Source organism: Strix uralensis, chromosome 9 (assembly GCF_047716275.1).
Source record: "Strix uralensis isolate ZFMK-TIS-50842 chromosome 9, bStrUra1, whole genome shotgun sequence".
NCBI classification, from domain to species: domain Eukaryota; kingdom Metazoa; phylum Chordata; class Aves; order Strigiformes; family Strigidae; genus Strix; species Strix uralensis.
In genome coordinates, this window is record NC_133980.1 from 9305473 (window position 1) to 9327995 (window position 22523).

The 22523-nt window shown below is 37.6% G+C and overlaps 1 protein-coding gene across 4 annotated transcripts in view; it reads right to left on the reverse strand.

Moving 5' to 3' along the window:
* The window catches only part of PEX5L (peroxisomal biogenesis factor 5 like), a 116959-nt gene that overhangs the window by 24367 nt on the left and 70069 nt on the right, over positions 1-22523 (reverse strand). Inside the window, exons 3-8 of one of the 4 annotated variants that reach the window (XM_074878570.1) lie at positions 21080-21184; positions 19589-19627; positions 5641-5752; positions 3608-3817; positions 2343-2469; positions 1078-1174 (exon numbers count right to left, since the gene is read on the reverse strand). In XM_074878570.1, coding sequence (XP_074734671.1) covers positions 1078-1174; positions 2343-2469; positions 3608-3817; positions 5641-5752; positions 19589-19627; positions 21080-21184 — 690 coding nt within the window. The remainder of the gene's footprint in view (positions 1-1077; positions 1175-2342; positions 2470-3607; positions 3818-5640; positions 5753-19588; positions 19628-21079; positions 21185-22523) is intronic. The other 3 variants (XM_074878571.1, XM_074878572.1, XM_074878573.1) reach the window with 3 other exon arrangements.

Sequence of the window (22523 nt, forward strand, 5' to 3'; positions counted from 1 at the left end):
CATTACAACTAGTGTTATGCTTTCCAAAGGGGAAAAAAATTCCTGTTTGTAATGTAGAGGTGACAGGCAAGTAAAGGAGACTTTTTTTTCCTAACCAAAACATGGGAATGGATCCTCATAATTGGGTTCTTTTTCTGTGTTCTGCAAAACCTGGTGCATAATCTCAGGAAAGACATTTGGCATTTTAGTGTCTCATTTTTCCATTTTCAAATAAGGCTATTATTTTCCATTCATTTCCCGATTTTCCATTTGACAGAAAGGTTTTGAAGTCCAGGCGTAAAAACAGCTGTGGAAGAGGTGAAAATTATTTTCAACTAAAAGTTAATCCACCAAAGAACTTTCTCTTCCATCTGCTAGTGGCATTGGCTGAACTTGAAATCTTTCAGTTAAAAAATAAGCAGGAAAGAAGGTGTATAAGCAACCTGACCTATGTGAATGCATATGTAAATGTATGTTTGTACATATATATGCATACATACATATCTAAACCCATACAACTCTAAGTAATCATTTCCACAAGGCCCTGATATGACAGTGGAATTGGGCAAATCTATTGGGCAATCTTCAGCCCAGAGCCCTCTGTATTAGAGTTCCTTTCCAGCAGGAAAAAGTCCTTTGACCACACTGCTCTTCCACCTGTGGAGATAAACTGCTAATGAACGTTGGTCTAATGATTCCTTCCTGTATTCTTTTGCCATTTCCCAATTCTGGGGATTCCTGGTTGACTAAGAGACCTTAAGAATAGTTATATTACAGGGAGAGGGAACCATTAGAAGTCCAAATTCCAGAACTGAAGAAAGGGTAAAAAGATGATGTTGTAAATTGTAGTTTCTCTCTGTACAGGAAGGTCACAGTTCACTGCAGTATTAAACTCTGAATGTTTGAGATGCTGACATAGTTAAGTTAGTTTCGTTACATATTAATGTGGAAGCTGTGTGAAGGTTCGGCTGTATGAATCTTTTAACTGATGATCCTGAAAATATCCCTTAAGTAGTTTTTCCAGAATGTGAACGGTTAGCCAGTGGGACAATTCCTACTTGCCTTTTTATCATTAATAAATCTACCAAATCCTCTTACCTGTGTTGCAGGTGCCAGTTCTAATTCTGACGTTGAATCAGAGTCCAAGGCACTCTTGACGTTAGTCAGCTCCGACTGTGATCTGTTTTCTGTGGACCTAGAAATAATGCATTTACATACTCATCACTGCACACTAAGTCATGCTGCCTTTTGTCTTTCAGGTTCATAAGCATGTACTGATTAATTGGGTTATTTCTTTTAACTGAATTGTTTAACTTGCAGTTATCAAAAGTGCTTGGACCCTTCTCAGTGTTCCCACTCTTATGCTTTTCAGTTGCATGAAGACAATAGTTAATGCAACAGAACAGTCAGGCCTGACTCACCTGGAGAGCCCTGGGTATACATTGGCATGAAACTAGTATAATGGAAAGAAGATTTTGCCTCTACCACTATGTTTCTATTTCATAGCCAGGCAAAATGAGGTTAGGCAATGACACAAGACTGGACCTGCAGGCAGTGTCTAGGAACCAACCACCACATTACAGGACTTCACCTTGGCATATGTGCATTTTTGTGCCACAACATCCTAATAGTCTTTCTTCCTAGAAAATGAAACCCTGTAGACCAAAATCAAGTTAACTGAGCAAAACTTGTGTAAAGCTCTAAGTCAATGAAGCACCCAGATAAAGGGCTGGTTAAGATAAAGGATAAGCATCATTTGGTCAGAAGACTGCTTCTACTGTATGAAAATGCTAATTATGGTCATGCATAATGTAGTGAATGAATGTTGCTTACATATCAGGAAGGCAGCAGAATTAATCTACATGAACTGTTCCCAAAGGCAAAGTCCAATTCTTCCCCCTTTACATCCCCTGCAATTTTAGTTGAACTGCGTGAAAGAGGTAGTACTTGGCTTGGGTATTTTATTTTGCCTCTTCCAGTTATACCCAGAAATTCTGCCCTCCTGGTAGCAAAACTAAAATACACTGGATATCCAGTGACTGTCAAATCACTGCCAAGTATCCTTTTTTACTCATTTTACTCACATGTTTGTAGTTGGTTTTGGATCACTGCATGCCTCTCTAGAATTCTCACCACCATTTATTTAGTAATTTCACCCGCTACTTTTCACAACATTAAAAATTGCTAGCAAAATGTCATTTTATAGTGTACTTGCTTATGATATATTGTCCAAAATGTCTGCTTGAACGCTTTTAATGTAATCATAACAGATTAAATAATATGACTTGTCATCAAGCAAGAATTTCTGTGAATTAAGAAAGCTGGACTAGAAATATTTTTGTAAGGAAAGCACAAAGTTGTACCATAAAAGCTCTTTTGATGGAGCTCTAGATGATGATGATGTTCGCTCTGTAGAAGGGTGGACCTTGCTACTCCTCTCTCCATGAAAACTGACATCATCCCATTTCTCTAGCTGTGTCTGAATATCAACTGAAAAATAAGAAAAGAAAATATGAATCTTTTAAAGAAACTACTGCGGAAAATTTTATCTCTTCTGTTAAATGTATATTATAGAGAAAATGGCGCCACCAAAGACTATATTTTAGTTAAGGTCCAGTACCCAGAATTGTTGTACCCCTTTCTAGCTGATATTGTATGAAAATATTTGGGAATTAACAACATTTTTCTGAATCTATGAGCATTCATAGTCAGAATGTCAGTGGAACTCTTGATTTAAAATCAGTGATTTGTATGTAATTTAGATCTCTTGATACAATTATACTATTTGATAGTTTTGGATATTTTAAATTTCCTAATTGTAGTTAAATTGTAAAAATAAAGCTTCTTTTAGTGACTACCATTTAAAAATGACTGTGTAGGCAACTAGTATTACTCAGTCATATGTCGGACTTGCTTTGCAAAAATCAGATGTTCAGCTCCTGTTTGAAGATAAAGTTCTCTAAAAGAATTTCTGTGTGATGCATGGAAAATTTGCTACCTTGGTATAAATTACATTTACCTTGCAAATTTCTCAGTTGCACTGCAAGTAATTTATTTTGGATGTAACTAAATTAAATTCACCTTTTCCAAAGCTCATCTACAGATCATGCTTGGCAGGATATTGAGTTGTGTTTAGGATTTTTTTTCAATCTATATAAATATAGCTCTTTTGTCAAGAATGGATTTTTTTTTCTCTCGTATGCATAGATAAAGCACTAGTTAAAAATATTATGTATATTTCTGACATCTGCAGTTCTGAAAAGGACATCCAGGATGGGCTGCCTCTGATTTATGTCCTTTACCAACTTCTCTTGACACCCCTATAGATTTTTCTACTATTTTACTCAACCTGACTAAATTATTTTTTGAAAGAATCCTTTCAAAACTTTATTTGCACATTTAGTGACAACTTAATAGGTATAATGGCAAAGGGAAAGGCAAAACGTGTTCACAGTCTTTCAAGTTTAAAGTGTCTCAAGTAGTTTATAATGTGGAACAAAGGTTACACTCCCTGCTAAAATGTGGTGCAACAAAAATTCTGGTGTTGCTGGTTATTTTGTGATAGCAGGAAGGAAAAACTTGTGCTAAGCAAGGCTATGTAGCTCTGATAAAATAGCTACACTCTTACCTAAATCTAGTGAAGACTTGTCTGATACTCTGACAGTCTGGACTTTCTGCTCAGTATCCACACTGATAAGGTCAGAATTGTCTGTCTTCTTTCTGTGGGCTGTAGCTTTTAAGCCTTCACTCCTTGATGGATTCTCTGATTTCTTTGCTTTGTTTTGGGTTTGTAAGACAGGTTCACTAAGATCCAAGAGATCCAGACCTGTTGATAATACTTAGAGACAAAATGTTAGAATTCAATGTTGGTTTAATTCAAATAGCTCACTTTTAAAAATTTGTTTTAATTGGAAAAAAAAATTACTTATGTGTTTGAATTTGATGAGAGTAGATGTATATTCCCTGTCTAAAGATAATGACCAGCATATTCAGATTTGATTAGGGATTTCAGGTACCTAACTGGATGCAGTTTTTAAAAGCTTGATTTGCATAAAAGGCGTTTCCTCTGAAAATCTTAAAGACATCTTAAGTCTTATGGCTGTGGCATTATGATTTTCTTATGTTGTGAGGGTTCCCTGTTCAATTGAGCTTTTAGATAAGATTTGGTTTAATCTTATGATTTATCCAGCATTGGTAACAGCTGCTTAGGGCACTACTGTTGTGCCACATGCCATTACGGAAAAAGCTGAAGAGTAGACAGCTGCTTGGGTGGACTTCTTGGGTCACAAAGGAATAATATGGTATGTTTAGTAATGGTTTCTACTGTTGTTACTATTTGTCTTTTGGGAGATAAATATTGAATATAATTCTAAATTCTACTGCTATTAAGGTCTATATCAGTATAGAAGACATGGTCAGTCTCAGTTCTTCACCTAAAAGTTGCTTAAAGAGTAACATTTAAAATTCTTTGGCACATAAAAGATAGAAATCTATTTATCATTGTTTTATATGGCAGGTGTTTTTTACAGATCAATTTGTATTATCTCTTGCAGTGCTTTATCTGTGTTCTTGGTAAATCACTGAATTTCATCAATCTTCATAGAATAATAAATTTTTATTTTGTTGTTAAATACATCTAATTAACACCCACCCCCCAGCCCAAATCTGATAGATATTCAAGGTAGATACAGGATCTACAGATACTTACTTTTTTACAACAAACACCACTCTTAAACAACCTGAAATATTTCTATTCATCCCTGTAATACCTTTAGTCATTTATAAAAGGAAAAAGTATTATTTACAATTGTTATTTAATTCAGTGTTCCAGTTTTTGTTACTAGAACTTGCATATTGCTTTAGACACATATTAATTAGATGTGAAGATAATCACCCAGCTGTCAGTTATTCATTTAATAATTTGCATGTATATAGTTTTTAATGAAATGGCTTCTAACAAGCCAAGTCATTTTATGAGATAGCAATAGAACATAGTGCTATGCCGATTTTATTGTGTCTTGGTTGGTCTGCTCAACTGCTTTGATTACTTTTGCTCAAATACCAAATAGGAGGAGGCCAATTTCTAAAAACACTTCCAAAGGACAATATACCTCAAATATAATTCAATATAATTCATAAGGCTTTCAGGATTCACTCTTAAATTTTATTATCTGCTCTACTATCTCATTGCAACACAAAGGAGCTAAGAAATGTGTTAGATCCTTTCACTAATAAAGTGTCTGAACTCAGCCTGGATATCCCATCTAAATTTTTATTAAAGAAAATGTTTCTAGTGTAAGGAACAGGTTTGGTTAAAACCAGACTAAATGTGGCTTTCCCATAGGTTAAAATTTTGCAAAAACGAAGATTGAGAATTGGTCAAATTGATATGTACTTCCTGTTGAACTTAAACAAGTTCCCTTTAATTCAGCCCCAGAGATCTGCTAGAATACATGTGATATGAATCACATCAGATTTGCCCTCAAATGTAACGAATTAAGTTTTTTCTACTAATAATAGATCAGGGAATTATAATTTAATACCAGCTTGTAATTTTGTGCAAATAGTAACAAATCAAGAAATCACTTGACAAAAAAACATAATTAAGATAAAACTAAAATTATTTCTCTCTAGTGAGGGATAGTAAAGAATTTTGTTTACCTGCAGTATTTGATGTTACAGGCCTTGCAACAGCTTCTGGTTTAGTTTCACAGAGAAAGTCATCAATGGAGGGGCTCAGAAGGGGTCTGCTTTCTTGTTGCTCATTCACCAGCTAGCAACAAAAAAACCCAGGGTCACAGAGGGTTGTTGGGATGCAGAATTTAAAGAAATAAAACATATTCTCACAATGTTATGTGCTTTATTTTTGACTGTGAGAGAGTAAGATATTGCAATTAGAAGATGTACAAATAGCTGTGGGCTTAAAATAAAAACCTTTAGTCAGTCTTCTGGGGCAAAATTATATTCTAGTTTTACAAATTGCACAAAAATAAAGCAGCAAGGTGATTTTCCCATAGCAATTATTGCATACTATTGCTTATAGGGCTAAAGTATACAAGGCCTGATGTAACTCCCTTCAAATCAATGGAGTGAAGTTGGCCTTCTCTATCACCAGGAGACTAAGCAGGGATTTTTAAGTATTTGGAAGTGGTCTTTTTTTCACAATTAACATGCATCCCCACAGAACTTCCCCAATACCATTTATCTAGCAAATATGCATTAGCCCATTAAACAATAACCTGCTGAGACAGAAAACACTTCTCTGCAATACAGAGACATACGAATGACAGTGGATGGAGCCTGGTGCATGTATGAACTTCCTGCATGAGTTTTGACTGTGTGAAGACTCATAAAACAGTTTTAATTTATGAGCGGTTTTCCCTTTTTATTGTAATTGCCTGAATGCATTTGTTTTCTGCTACCTAAAAGAAATCTCTGTATTACAGGCTATTTCATGAATTAGGGATTAAAAAGACAAAACAGTAAAACAGTCTCAGAGATGAGTCTTCTCTCTGCAATCTATCTTTGGAGGATCAAGACCTATGCTGAGCTGGGTGGATGTCTGATAGTGTGGCCTGCGTTTACTTTATCTTTAATAATGTGAAAACATGTTTTCCCTCTCTGTTGCTTTCATCTGGAGCTATTTCAGCTTTACTTTTATCCTCTCTGCTCTTCTCTCTATTCTGTACTTGCTCTTTTTCCATTGTTGAATTTTCAAGATTTTCTCTCATATATATTTGAACTTTTAAATTTAGGATGCTAACATGGACTAAAACTGGAAAAAAAGGTATTTACTCAACCTCATTTTATATTTGTTAATTGCTGGCATTTACCTACTCCAGTAGAAGGATTGCCTCTAAAGTTGTTACAGCAAACCAGCTTAGATTCACTGTTGTTCAGTACTTGATTTCTGTATTACAACGTTGCAAGAAAATACTGGAGCTATTGAAATTAAAAGTCCATTATTTTGACGTATCAAACATTTACTCTGGTACCTAACACTGACTGACTGTATAATATGTGCACTTCTTCATTTGCCCAGGACCTCACAGTTTTGCACTGAAATACCAATTTACATGAGTAATAATGGAAGACAGATGAGTGATTGCCTGCCCAACTGTGTGTAGCAGAACATGCAAATGTGGGCACTTAATTTAGAAATCTGGCAGTGATACTGTCCCAAACTCTAATTCTGCATATGCTAAAGACCAGACTGCAGATGCCCCTTACAGGTGACTTATGTGGTTTTTTAACTCTCTGAATTGATTGTCCAGGTTGCTGTCTCATTCAATGCACAGAAGTTGCTTAATTTGGTAAATCTCAACACTTGATTGGAAATTTATACCAGATACACCTCTCTGATTTCCATTAAAGATGCCTCTACAGTACCCATGTTATCTCCAGGTCTATACTTATACCTAATGCTGATATTTAAGACTTAAGAGGACCTTATTTTTCTGTTTGTGATTTGGTGACAGTCCTTACTTATTTCTACTGGGGATAAAATGAAAGTGGATGTTTAGTTAATTCTTGTCCAAATTACTTTTATTTTTTTAAAAGTTTCTTTATGATTAAATCCATATATCAGCAAAAATTGCTTGAATACTTTTTTCTTTTTACAGTTACATGTCCCATTCTAGGAACTAGCATTAGTAACAGCTGCTGTTGCAGCTGTTATATATACTGTTAATATACTAACAAGTTGCATATTTGGGTGAACATAGCATCCAGCAGAAATATTGCCAAAGTCTCTGGATCAACTGGATCTTCAGTGATCTATTCTGTGATATAATAACAGCATAAAGAAAAGTCCTACACCATTTGGAGGGCGAGTCCTGTTTCCAGCTGGGATAGAATTAATTTTTCTTAGTAGCTAGAATAGTGCTGTTTTGGATCCAGTATGGGATTCGGTATGAGAAGAATGCTGATAATACACCGATGTTTTCAGTTGTTGCCAAGAGATCAAGGTCTCTCCAATTACCCAGGTCCTGCCCATGCACAGGTATACAAGAAGCTGGGAGGGAGGATGGCCAGAGCACCAGACCCAAATTAGCCAAGGGAATATTCCATATCATGCAATGTCATGCTCAGTATATAACGGAAAGGTGGCTGGGAAGGAGGGGGCTTCTCTCTCTTGCTTCCAGGATTGTGATTGGGGTATCTTGGTATTTCAGGATCGCTAGCTGGGTATCGGTCGGTGGATGGTGAACAATCTCATTGTGCATTACCTGTTGGTACTTTCTATTATTGATATTGTTTTATTTTATTTAAATTATTAAACTGTTTTTATCTCAACCTACGAGTCTCCCTTTACCCCTCCAATTCTCTACTCCATCCCTGGGTGGGGGAGGATGAGCAAGCAGCTGTGTGGTGTTTGACTGCCAGCTGGGTTTAATACATGACAGGAGAACAGGAGGGAAGAAAGAAGTTCTATAGGAATCACTGTAAATGTAAAAACTTCCTAGGAAATATTCTGTTTCTGTATCTGTAAGAGTGTATCAATAGAATACATTATCACATAAGATCTGGATGCTTACCAAGTTTCCCATTACAGTCCATTGAAACTTTCTTTAATAGGAAAGAATGGGGGAAGGAGGGAATGAAGAAGGACTATGAGAACCAAGACAGGCAAGATCACTCCCTGGAGCAAATGAAAAATAGAAAATCTGAGAACCAACTTGAAATGCAATTTATTGCCCAAACCTGTTGCAGGGGTAAGAGGATAAACTCTGGGAAGACCAGCAATAATGTTAAGAATCGGAGTCATGGAGGGGAAGGAGACTAGAATCAACAAAGGTCTAAATTTCTCCAAGGTTCAACTGAAGTATGAAGTAGCAGATATCTGGCAAATATTTTTTCTTTTCAAAGGTGGTTATAATGTTTCTAGAAATTTCTTTATTATGTTGTTTATATAAGGAAGGCCTGCTGAGCAACAGGCCCTTGTTAGTTTGATACCAGCAGTGTATTGTTCAAAGTCCCTTGATAAAATTCTACCATCAAAGTGAAAGAAGATTGGTGGTAATATCCACTTCATCAATTTTGCCAGCAAACACCAAGATTTAATTTTTACTAAGTTGTGTCTTCTTTCTGCTGCATTTGCAGCATTTTTGTTTAATTAGAAAACAAAGAGGTTCCTCTTCTCTGACTCTCTTACTTTGTGAATAGATACACTGAATTCATCAGAGATGGGCCACCCAAATGATCAGAGGAATAAAGAACACATTTTACAGGGAGACTAAAAGGGTTTGACTTGCTTAGTCTAACAAAATGAGGATTGAGTAGGAATATAATTATTCTCATGTATACATAAAGGGAGAGTGGTTAGATAACATTGGAGGAGGAAAGTTATTTCAGCTATAGAGAAAGTCTGGCACGACAACAAAGAGATCTAAACCAGCCATGAATACATCTGGTCTGGGAATTAAACGAATCTTTCTAACTATCACAGCAGTGAAATGTATGAACAGTATTATTTTTAGGGTAGGGGGACAAAAAGCCTACCTATTTAAAATGGCTTTTGACAAGCTTTCTACATGGCTGTTCATGATGTGATTGCTTTTGAGAAGTGGACTGTGGTCCAGAGGATCCCTCCTAGTCCTGTGTTCTATGCTCCCATGAATAAGGACTGGAAGCTGTAGGAGTGTCTTACTAAAAGGGTTGTTCCTGGGAAAAATAATCTGCTTTCAACTGAAATATCTGGGTCAAAACAGATAGCAAATACATGATCAAGTCTACTAATTCCCAATAAATACAAACTACATATGTATATCAATAGAACATACTAGAAAAATATGTTTTTGACATGAAGCAGACATTTCATGACAAATCAAACCTTAACAGGTTAAAGGGTGCTGTGAGCTGATATTTTTGCTGTAGGTAAGCGGGCAGTGGGATAGGTTTCTGACATTACTGTGTATGCAATGCCACTTGCTAAGCCCTCGGTCTCACACTTCGAATTTCATTTTGCTGCCTCATATATTGTACCAAATTTATTCCTAGTTTAACTCTGCTCAAGTTATTAGAGTTATATCAGGCATGAATTTGGAGTAGTGCTATAAAACATTCATGAGATGAAAACTATTATCTATATTAAAGTAATAATTTATGGTTCTCAAGCACCTTTCAGGGTGAATATCACAGAATGCTTTAAAACATTCATGAATCAAGCCTGGCACCACCACAGAGCTGAGAAGTATTATCTCTACATTGCAGATGAGAGAAGCAAACTGAAATTAAGAAAGGCACCCAACATCGCCCGGTGCTGGAGGAAGCAGCGCTGGGAGCAGGAGCCAGGCGGCTGGCAATGCACCGCCGCACAGTATTTGTGTGTGCAATATTTGTACACATGCCAAGCAGTATAGACAGAGCCTGAGAAACTGTTGATTTATGAGTACTAATTTAGCCTGTGAGTGCCATAAATTCTCATAATGTCTCTAAGAACTTAATTTTTCTTTATAAAATTCATTTTAATTAAAGAAAAAGCCCACACACTCCTTTAACTGAAAGATAGCTAAAATCGGTGGAGGGTGATATTCCCTACTACTAATACATCTGAAGAGACTCATCCATAGTATAAAATACTCCTTCTAAATTCAGATTAATTTTTTGTGACTGACTTCTGTGTTGAACAGCACAGCAGAAAATGGTGTTTTTTCTCACCCCAGTACTGCCATTGGAATTTTTTGTTCCAAAAAGCGTATATGTGGGATTTTTTGGTGCTTTGGGAGAGATACCTGGAGAGTCAAAAGCATCATCTGATAGCTGATACCAGCACCAGCTGATACCAGGCCATGGCTGCCATATTTCCCCTCAGCACAGGCTGGACAGTCCTACAGCCCAGGGCACTGAGGGAAATCACCTGTCTCCATTTCCTGTGCCCTGTGGCCCACCCCATCCCCAGCTGTCTGCACTGATTCAGCTGATGTCATTTATTAACTGCAGCTGCCTTTGCTGCTGAATTTTTATTTTCCCAGGGCTCTGTTTTGGCTAGGGCTTGTCATACAGTTTCCAGAGCTGCTGTGAGATCAAGAGGAGGTCACAGCAGTAGCTTATGGCAGTTCCTTCTCTGGGTGATCCTCAAGCCTGAAGGGTAGGTGGGAGCCCAATGAATGGTCCCAGTTTGGGGTCAAAAGTATCAAACTCTGGGCAGGCCTGGGTGTGCTGGGGCAGGAGGGGAGGCATTGCTGTGGAAGAGGTGCAATACTAGCCCCCTGAAAGGGAGCAGGGGCCATTGTGAGGGGTTTCTTCCTTCTAGTCACTATCCAGCCTGGCTATAGCTTCCCTCAGTCACCTACCTAGCATCTCTTTTTCTGCCCTGCAGTCACCCCTAAATCCTCCCAGGCCTTATCTTCTCCCTTTGCCCCCACAGAAGCTCCTTGCCTGGTAAAACACCTTCCTGGAGCCTTGGCCCTGGGCCTCTCCTCAGGCCTGGTGCTGTGCTAGGGAGCCTGTGTGGGGCACAGCAAGCACCCAGCTGCTATCATGGTGGCAGCTCAGCTGTCCTGTAAAAACTTGTTTTCTGCTTATCTTTGGGGCCTTTGTCTTATGGTTTTAATGCAGGTGTCTCTTGCGATGCTGGTTTCAGTGGTGGGGTTTCACTATGCTAGAAACAATGTGAAATTATGTATGCATACAGTAACTGCTATGGCTTTGGTTTTGCTTTGTTTTCAGTCTACATCTTATGTTGTAGTAAGAGAGTTATGAAATACCTAGGGAGTAGTCTGATTTAAAATTAAAAAAAACCAAAACAAGGGTGGGCAGTTAACAGGAGTCTGTTGTGAAAAGTTGCCACAGAGCAGCTTCGTCTGACCTTAAGGCAGAGGGAGCTGGACCAGATCTGGTGCTCAGGGGAACAGCTGAGAGGACCAACTTCTTACCTAGTGTCACATTTACAGTTGATAATGTTCATCTGCACAACCTGCCCTGCTCGTGGCTACAAGTGCTTTGTCTGTTCTCTTCCTAGAGTGCTGGATTTATGCTGTGGGAGTGCTGGAGCACACCGAGGTTGTCGGCAAGGTATGGTCCTGATATCCCATTTTATACAGTCTCTTACTGCATTCCTGATTTGATCTGTTTGCAGTGCACAATGCATGTTGTCTTGTTTCTTTTTTTAATGTTAGTAGGGCATAATACTAGTCTTTAAGATAAATTATTTGGAACCTAAACTGAGGGGTTCCAGTCAGGCATAGGCAGCTAATTAACACCTATGTTTTGAGCACATAGTGAACTAGTTCTCTTAAATTAAGTGCCTAAATTCCCTCCATGTTGAACAGGGAGAGATAAATGCCTAGAAAAAGCAACTCCAGAGGGAGATCCTGCCCAATTTAGGCTGTTCCTTAGGAGGCTCTCAAAGGCACCTAGCTTTCCCACTGGCTATATATGGAATTTATTTTAGAAGGACTGGTTCAAGAGGCACCTAAAATTTAGATACTAGTTACCTAAATTAGTTAGATGGGATTCTACCCATTTTTTCACCTGAGGCTGTTTGAATTACTCAAGGTGCTAATTTAGGAAGCCCCAAACTACTAATGGGTAATCCCCTGTGCAGTTCATCAGCAAAGCTGCTCCTGGGCACTTACACCTTTTGCTGTACTGACCACTCAGTGTGCTGGTGATGCTGATTGCATCAGTGAAATGATCTGACCTAGAAAGCTCAGGGAGTGGTAATGAACATGTAGTAATGAGCATTGGAGAAATCAGGAACCTTTTAACTCGGTTTTTCTATTGGGGAAATTGTCTTTTTGAACTTTGAGCAACTTGCCTGCTTGGGTGAGACTGGACAAATAGGTGAACGGGTTAGATTAATTTGAGTAGTTTGTAAGAGTTATACTGCTCTTTTAATTTAACCAGAGGCATCTAAGGCATCAACTAATGTCAATCACTAATTATTTGTATGATGCATAGCAATGGTTTCTTGGTAGATGAGTTCTCTGCACACATCTGGCACATGGTAATCTTTGGTGGCACTCACTAGGATAAGAGGAAACGAGTGAATTAATTTCTACTAACTAGCTACTTCTAAAATCTGATAAATGGGAACCACAAATAGAAATTGAGGTTATTGTTCTCTAGAGCATAACTGGAAATACTGGCCTGACAGTTGTGTCTGTAGATCATTATCTTGGAAGGATAAGAACAGGGAGAGCTTTTTTTCTGCTTGCTGATGAAGGTTTGGAAAGGGAACTCCTGACAAAATCACTAGTCTTACGCTAAAAGCTCAAATTGTATGAGTTACATCTTTTTTCACCTGCTTTTCAAGCACGTTTATAAATATTTCACAATCAAAATTACCACTTCACACACTTTATTTCCTATTGTATAGTAAGTGTGATCATTACTTTTTACTTTTTGCATCATCCTTGTGCCAAGGTGCTGTTATTTTTTTATCTGTCACTCTAGTGTGAATTTATGTCCCAACAAAACTGACATGCCAGCCAAATATTTGGTTTTCACAAGAACAGAGAAATTCACAGGGTGAACAGTATAACTGACTTCTACCTAATGTGAATTGTGGGAGCTCTAAAACCGAGACAAACTCATTTCACCCTCCTGCAAAGAGCACTTTGGTGTTGCTGCCTCCCTGAAGACTAGTCTTGCTCAGCAGGTGATAACCGGTACTCTGTTGCTAAGTAGTAGGAAATGTGTGGAGTAGCCTGGGAATCAGCGGTGACAGTACCTTACCTGAAATCACACAAGCCAAGTGACCCCCTGGGGCTTAAAGCAAACAACTGACAGAGGGCTTGTGTCAGGTCAGAGGAGCTGTGGGAGGATTACTACAGACGCTGTATTGGATATTTAAATTCACATGCCAGCTGTGTTTAAAACCTATGCTTGATGTCTAAATTGGTAGATGACAACATGCTTATGTTGTATCTTCATTAACAGCAGTTGCATTGCTTGGTGATAACTCTTGCTGCGATCGCTGTGTCACAGTAGCATCCTATCTGTGTCTGTAAGTCCTGACCTATACAAATTATGGTGTATTGTTGCAAGGTAGAACTAAATATCTCACAGTTCACCATCTCCTTCCCTCTGTTTCTCTTGGTCTTGCTGAAGGAAACTAAGCATTGGAATTGTAGTTGTATTTGGCTATTGCATTTTGGCCTCATGCCAACAAAGCACTTAAGCATGTCCTGCAAAACTCAAGGTTAAGCATGTGCTTAACAGTCTTACTGGATCAGAGCCATGGGAGAAGGGGAGGAAAATTGCTATTGTCATATTTGGACTGTGACTGACAATTTGGCCTTTACTATTCTTGTAAAAATGTGATTTATTGTAAATCTGTCTGTTGCATTAATATCTGCATGCTCCATGCACTTTTTAAGTGAAGGAAGCTGTTTACTAAAACAGCGTGCCTCCCTTTCCTGGGTGTTAGAAGTTTTTATTTTTTTATGTTCCCTCACTTGGCTATGCACTGTCTCTGTGGTGTTACCCTGTGATCCGTGTTTTAGCCTCTCCCCTTCCCCATATCACTATCTGAACTGGAGAATACTATGGTGATCAAAGACAAAATTAGCTCATCGTCATACATGCTTAGAGATCCTTGAAGTGATATAGTCAGTAAGAAATCACATAATGTTCCTTTAAATTATTTCTGTAATGTTAGTTTATGAAAGTACCTAGTCTGCACTCCTAAAATGGCCTTCTAGTTGATGGAGGGACTGATGGATCTGGCAGGTTAGCTAAGTAAATGCAGGCTGTGAAAAGTCTTGTAGATCAGGAAGGCTGCAGAATCCAAAGTTAGCTGTTGAGAAAGCCCTGAAGAAACCTATACTGTGGGAGGAGGCACAAGTGTCATGACAGTATCTACAGGGAACAAATGGTAACTCATGATGCTAGATTCTGGCTTCTGTATCATTCATTGAAATTACTTTTTGTGTGGCAACTCCAGCTGAAGAGGCAGTCTGACTTGGAGACCTACAGATCTCAAATAAGGTGCAGAGGACAGAAACCAGAGGAGTCCTGTTTCCTCACATTGCAGGGATTACAGTTGTGCTCTTGCAGCATCTGTGGGGGCAACTATGATGTTTACTTTCAGCTAATGAAAAACATTAAATAAATTTATAATATTTTGTAAGCAAAGGAGGCTGCCAGTATATGGAACTGAGCTGCATGTATAAATTCTCTGTGAACTACTGGTGATCCATAGGTAAGTTTAAGAGTTTCAGCAGTAGTGGAATGTATACAGCCTCATGCACTACTCTGAGTATGGTACATAACCAAATGTCAATTTAGATGTAAGATGCACAACTGCTGCTTTTTAAAGACCAAATCTTCATGCTATACCAGCATCAAGACTATAAAGATGAAGATGAGAGAATTAACAATACTGAGTAGATCATGACTTATCACAGAATTTTTGTAAAGCTTATGCCATTCCTACTGATCTTCAACTGTGTTGAAAATGCCCTTTGTTCATTTCCCATGCAACAAAATCCATCTTTTATTGTACCCTTGCTGTGTCTTTCCATATAGGCTGTAATTACTTTGAAATCACACAGATTTTTCTTGTCCTTTCTGTGGATTTTTCTTTTAAAAAGTTCTGTAGCACAAAGAGTTCTGTAGCGTATCTAGAATAAGGCTGTAGTTTTGGATGCATTCCTATGGGCAGTCATAGGAACCAAGTCATAATTTCTTTTTAAATTATACAGTCTTTCTCTGTAGGGATCTGTCGTGGTGTGTGTGTGTTTGCTTTGAAATGTATTTACATATTGAAAAGCTTGAAACTAAAGCTGTTTGAATTTTGGACTTGCAATTCAGTAGAACAGTTTCACTGTACAAATAGCAATTGAGTATAGAACAACTGCAGTATATGGCTTGCAACTCTTTAACAGAACAGTATATATCATTACTTGGAGTATTCATGAATGAAGAACCACCAAATTTCTGAAAATTATTTCATATTCATAAACAATATTAAAAAAAAGGATTAAACTGGCATAGCAAAAGATGTTTGTCCAAATGTTTCTATGCTTATGGAATGGTAAGGCATTTTAAAATGTATGAAACAGTATAGTTAATTTTTTATTTTATGAAAAAATTACACCATCAATTCCCATGGTAATTTCAAATTAAAACTGTTATGTCATGGAAAAATGTATTTAATTTATGTGACAGAGAAATCTGTATAATTTTAGGCAAGCAGCCAATTTTGACTTTTAAGCATATTGTCAAGGCAACTTTATTATACTCATGAGAATATTTCTGCTGAAATTATGCATACTGCCCTAAAAGCAATAATAGTGTTGAGCAATATTTAACTTGGAGGTAAAGAACCAATTAATATTTGCCCTGCTAAGCATGTATGTATGCATTTTGTATTTTCTTTTTTACTACTCTTGTATTTACCCTGTTTTAATAAGTAGGATAAACTACTCAAACTTTTATAATAAATTAAATGAGACAGACTTGAGATATGTGGAAAATACTGCTAATGAATTTATCATGAATCCTTTAAAAGAATATAAAAACATGATCTCTGGTCTAGTCCTCCTAAGATCAGTGAGGAAATTGCCACTGTTCTCAGAGGGCAGATTGGAATGTACAGTGAATTATTGTAGTCCAAAATTAATTATTGTCATTATCTAAAAATGGCATGATTTTTGCCTTTTTTATGTTAATGTATATCAATTAGTTAAAATGGAGTTAACTCTGGTTTAGATTGGAATAAAAAAGAATAGAAGGTAATTACATTCACTTTAATTTCCCGCCATTTTGTTGTAATGTTATTTAGTAAACATTTATGGAGTGGACTGTAAGTCAGTGCAAGTCTAATGATAAGAAGCTTAGAATGAATGATTGATTCAAATGGGGTTGTTAACTTTTATATGGAAAACTGATTATGCAATCAAATTCATGTAGTGAGTCTTTGATACACACAACAGAAAATCTATTAACATGGGGAGCTAGCTGAATATTAGCTATCTTTGCTCTGTTTCCTTTATAAAATTGAATGGCAGCATTTGAAAGATCTCCTATCAGAGTTTAAAAAAAACCCCAACCAACCAAAATCCCTCAAAAACACAGAACAAAACAAAAAGCCCAACCAACAAAGAAAAGCAAAACCCAACCAAGCAAGCAAGCAAGGCCCCCCACCCCCCCCCAAAAAAAAAAACCCATGCTAAAAAACCCAAACACCAAACCAGTGGAATTTAGACAGTGGGTTTCAGTATTTTACTCATAAGCCCTTGAGCAAGTATAAATGTGCTTGGATCAACTAGTGTCATGCAAATGAAGTTAACTTTTAAAAAAGAAAAATTGTACTCCTAGTCTGAATACTAATACCTCACAGAGAGACTATAAAAAGAGTCTTAAGCATCTGGTGGAGTTAACTCGGGTGTAGTCATGAAACATATATTTTTTTTTGATAACTTGTGTGTTGTAGCTTGCATTTTTTCATGGGATAGGATGAATTTCAGCATATTTCTTATAATGTAATTTCAACTTTTCAAATGTCGCCTTTCCGGTTCAAATTCTAAGACCTATGTTCTGCAGGTTAACTTCCTAAATTATAAGCAGTCAATATCAAAACTGTACTCCTGAGCAATGTCTGTGTAGTTCATGTAAATTCTAAGTAGGCAGCTCCAGCATTTTTCAGTTACAAAGAGAAGTGGGGATAGCTTTCAATATACACTTTGCATTTCTTTTTCCTACTGGTGAATTTTTCATGGACTTCCATTTCTGTTCCATGTAATATGAGAGTGTATTTACCATAGGAACATCTTGGACATGAGTCACTTCCTGCAGATCTTATTTCTTTCTATTATCTTTATAGGGATCCTACCATCACTAGCTTTCCAATTTATTGTCTCTAATGAAGAATCTGAATTAGGTGTGATGAATCTGGGACAAATAACTCTTGTGACACTGTGAGATTTGTTTGTTTAAAATCAGACTGGCAAGGCATTTAAGCATGCACTTTTTTTTTACTATTCAATAAAGCAGTTAATCATATTTTAAAGTATAAGTGTGGATTGAAGTACTTTATTGAATCAGATCCTTTGAAGTTCACTGACCTGTAGTAAATTGGGAATTTCATAGCTGACTCTATAATTAAACTTTGACTCCAGGGAATATTTATGTTTAAATTTCTCATTAGAAAGTAATTCTGAAGTGAGCTTTTCTTCTCCTGACAAATGCAAAGAAGATGTGAAAATGTTAAGCAAAAATTTTTTAATTCAAATCAAACTTTTATGCACAATTTTTTTCATTTATTTTGCTGCTTCAATTAGAAGTATATTGGTTCATAGCTTAACTTCCAGTTAATCTTTGAGCCTTCAGCAAACTTTCACTTTTTCTAGGTTCTATTCATATAAAATTACCTCTTTTAATTTGTTCCAGTCATTTCTGAATTATCTTTAAAAGGATAAAGGGAGACAGCAACATGGTTTAGAGTTATGTTCTACAAAATCCCATTAGTATTGAAAGCTCACTCTGTTGGTGCTTGAAACATTAGATTTGGTGACTATCAAATGCTTTCTCACACCAATAAAGTGACTTTCATTGAAAGTAATTGAGACAGAATCACAAAAAATAGATACTGAAAGGCCTATACAATTACCAAGAATACCCCTCTGCTTATTGTAGTATACTGATTACTGCCAGAATGATGGTCAAGATTCCCAGTTGCCATATATTGGCATAGCCCCACTGGAGTCTGCAGGACTCTCTTGGTTCCTGTAATTTGAAGATTTACCTCTAGATCTGATGATATAAAATAATCTGTGAATTGGAAACTTCATTAAAATTTAATTCACAGTATTTATGTCAATAAATAAGTGTCATATTTTACAAGCAGGGCTTTGCTAGGAGCATAACAATAAAATGTGAACATTTATCTGACTTGCTCTGTGTTGGATATGTTTTAACATTTTCCAGAGGAAGACAGCAAGGAGACATCTCTTAAAATATAAATTCAGGGGCCTCTGTATATTATCACTAACTATTTCTCTCAAAACGAGGATTTTGTCTCTTCTCTGTGTATTAGATTCCACTTATGCTTCCTCTGGAGTCTGCTTCCACAGTCAGACATGATTAATCCTCCATTCATCAAGGATTTTGAAAATGGGAGATTAAAAAGAGTGTAATTTTTTTTTTAAACTTTTAGTCAGTACTCCTCTATCTGGGCTTCATCCTTGCATTCTACTTGCAGCTTTCTTGCTTAGTTAGTTGTAGGGATGGAGCCGCAGAGATACCCAATGTCAATAATTACTTCCTGAGATATACACGTGCCCATACTGGGTTTGGTGGTGGTGATAACTTTGGAAAGACCAGGCTTTATTCTCATGACCCAATTTAATCTGGCTTGGGAAGTTTGCAGCTGGTTTGGAACCTGCGTGTTTCACCCCGTGAGCAGCAACCACATCCATCTGTTTCATCATGTAAAGAGCAGAGACAAACACTTCGGTGATGGTCAGATGTATATCACAAAATAGCAGTGCGTTATTCTGAATGAATGGTCTGAACCAGAGGTTTACACGGACACACTAGAAACAGCATCTCAAAACAACATTACAGCCAGACAATTAGGATACAGATGAGGTATGCAATATGGTCGTATAACTGCACATCACACATACATGATGCAGAGATGGCTATGGAAAATACTCACTTTTTCACTTGATTCTGTTTCCTTTTGGCTTCTGCACCCCTTTGGTGCATAGCAGGGAAGTAGGTATTTGTGTTTAGTGGAAGAAATTACACTGACTAACAGACACAAGCATTTTACTCATAAATTTATATCATAGACTATTGCTGAGTAGACTGACAGACAACCACTACAAATGGTGCATCAAACACTTAATGAACCCAGGCTGAACTCCTGCCCCTGTTGAAGCCAGTGGAAGATTTACTTTTTTGGGGGATGGGTGGGTAGAAGATGCAGCATTTTATGTTGGTTTCTAATTGTCTAATTCTAATCACTTAGAAAATTAGAAATGATGCCTTAAAGGGAGCATCCTTTTCCTTTGTGCAATTACTTCATAGACATTAGAGTTCAGCACAAGCAAACTATGGTATTCAACGGGGGCTGAGGAGGAGATGGCCAGAGCTGATTTCCACAGTAGATGATGATATTTGTATAATGTGTATTAGTGCAGCGCATCTGTGATGCTCTAAGAGAAGTATGTGCTAGCCTTGTGTAATTCTTAAATACAGTAGCTGTTATCCTAAAACATGAAGGAAGAAAACGGGATTGTGGATTCTGTTGAAGGCACTCACATAAGAACAACTATGTGGTGAGATTACTTCCATTAAACCTCCTGATGAGTAGGAACAACTTGCGTGTACTAAATATTAACAGTAAACTAAATGTACTTGCTTGGGGAACAAATTCATGAGTGCGAGTGACAGGAGGCAATAAAATCCACTCTTGTAGCGAGATGGAAGTGCTGTGTTTTACAGTGGCATTGTCGCTCTCTTCAAGAAACTAATGAAACCACCTAAGGCTTGATGACTACTCCAAGGTGTAAGGTTTAGTGTGATGATGTTATGTCCTTCCTTTGACTGAAGTTGTGGAAATGAAAGCCATGAGGTGCATAGAATAACATATTGACCTGGACCAGGAGTAGAATCCCGGTGAGAGCTTAGGAATGGGATCTGAGATACTGAAAATGACATTACTGTGAAGTGGTTGCTTCTTGTTTTATATATGCATTGAATATGAATATTTTATATATGCATTGCAAATGAGTATTTGTGGCATGAATACTGATAGCATGAATTATAACTGAAACTTTAAATTGGTTTTAAATAACTTTCTGGTAACTGGCATATACTGTATTTTCTGCAGATCCCTTTATCTGGGGGATAAATGCATTTTTGTTTAAATTTTCATGTCAAAGCATCTAAAACCCCAAGCGATTACATAATTTACCCCACGCTAATTTTCCCGGTGTCAGTGAGGAAACACGATGATGTAGGCGTGAGCAGCCCTGGCAGATGGGTTGGGCCAGCACCCCTAAAACCAAATGGCCTGAGGGGCAGCTGAGGGCCGGGTGCGGCTCCCCCCGGGCATCGCGTGGGGCTGGGGCAGCTCCCGCGTGGCCTGGCTGATGACTCGCGCGGTGTCCGTGGCCTCCTCAGGGCCCCGCGCTCCGCCCACCTGTGATGTCATAGTAAGGAGGGGCTTTTCTTCTGCAGACTCCTCCCTCGGAATCTCCTTCATCACCATGGCAACAGCCTTATCTGCCGCCCTAGAGCCTTTCCCCTACAACAGCGAAATCAACAATGGCGCGAGTCAGCAGCGAGCCTGGCAACAACCACCTCCCAAAAACACACCCCAGAACCATCCAGTCATTAAACTGACGGCGTTTACGGCTGGAAGCAAAGCTTGGTTGAAAGTAGAATACACAAACACCCTTTAAAAATAATAATACAAAAATTATCTGCGAACCTGTTAACAACGTGGTTGGGGTCTAGCTGTAGACTTGTGACTCGTTAGAGTTGCCCCAATGAAGTCAACAGGAATATGGCACCGCCTTGCTGGGGCAAGACTGCCTGGAAATACTCCAGTGGAAACAAAGATTTGGACCTTCCGCAGGATAGCACCTCCACAGCAGTAAGGTCTGGGGGATCAGCCCCTTGATTTCATTTTAATTACCCCAAAGTTTATATCCAAAATACCTGGGTTTTGCTTAAAAAATAGCATCAAGCTGATTTTGCAAATGAAGCACAGTTCCTTGTAGTTCACTGAGGCAAACTCTCCCTGAAATTTGAATGCATAAACTGTAGGGCTGGGCCTGCAGTGTTTATAGCTCTAGTAACATTTTAAAAAGCAATTTACATCATATAAACAGTTTTTGCAAACAAGATATGGAGCCAAATTCTGCTATCGTAGGTATTGCTACAGTTCTCCTCAAAATGGTCATTGTTGTTGAACTTACTGTAAGGATTTTTTTAAAACTTCACTTTTCTTAAAATTAGCTTAATATATTGTAAATAATCAAGACAAAGTTAGAATATTCTAACATAATTTAATATTTTAGTCAAACAAAAAATTGCACTAAAACCATGTGCAATACTTTCTTTGAAACCACACTCTTTACTTAAAAAGGGTATTTATCTTATTGAATTCACATGGATTTCTGTATTTTGATCTCTCATAGTCTTGCAAGTGACAGAGAAAGTCTGAGCGTACACATAAAGCATAGCAGCAGAACTGTGTTATGCTAGTGACCCTGGGCATGTCCTTACTATTATATTTTAAAAGGTCCCAGTGATTTCTGTGGAAGTTTTAGCTGGGCGAAGACTGCAGGATCTGGCTCCATAAAAGCAGTATTTTACACTAGACTTAAATATTTTTAAATACTTAAAAGTCTATTAACAGAAGGGGTTCTCTACCACATCATATACTAGAATCTCACTAGTACTGTATTCTGTGTCCAGTAAAAACCCACTATTGCTTATACTGAACTACAGGTTGTTTGAGAAACATTTCATCGATTGGAGGTAAAAACATTACATACTATTGCGGTCTTTGAACAGATTTTATTAATCGTCAGGTCAGTCTAAGGTTAGCTTGCTTGTGCAACACATCACAGTTACCC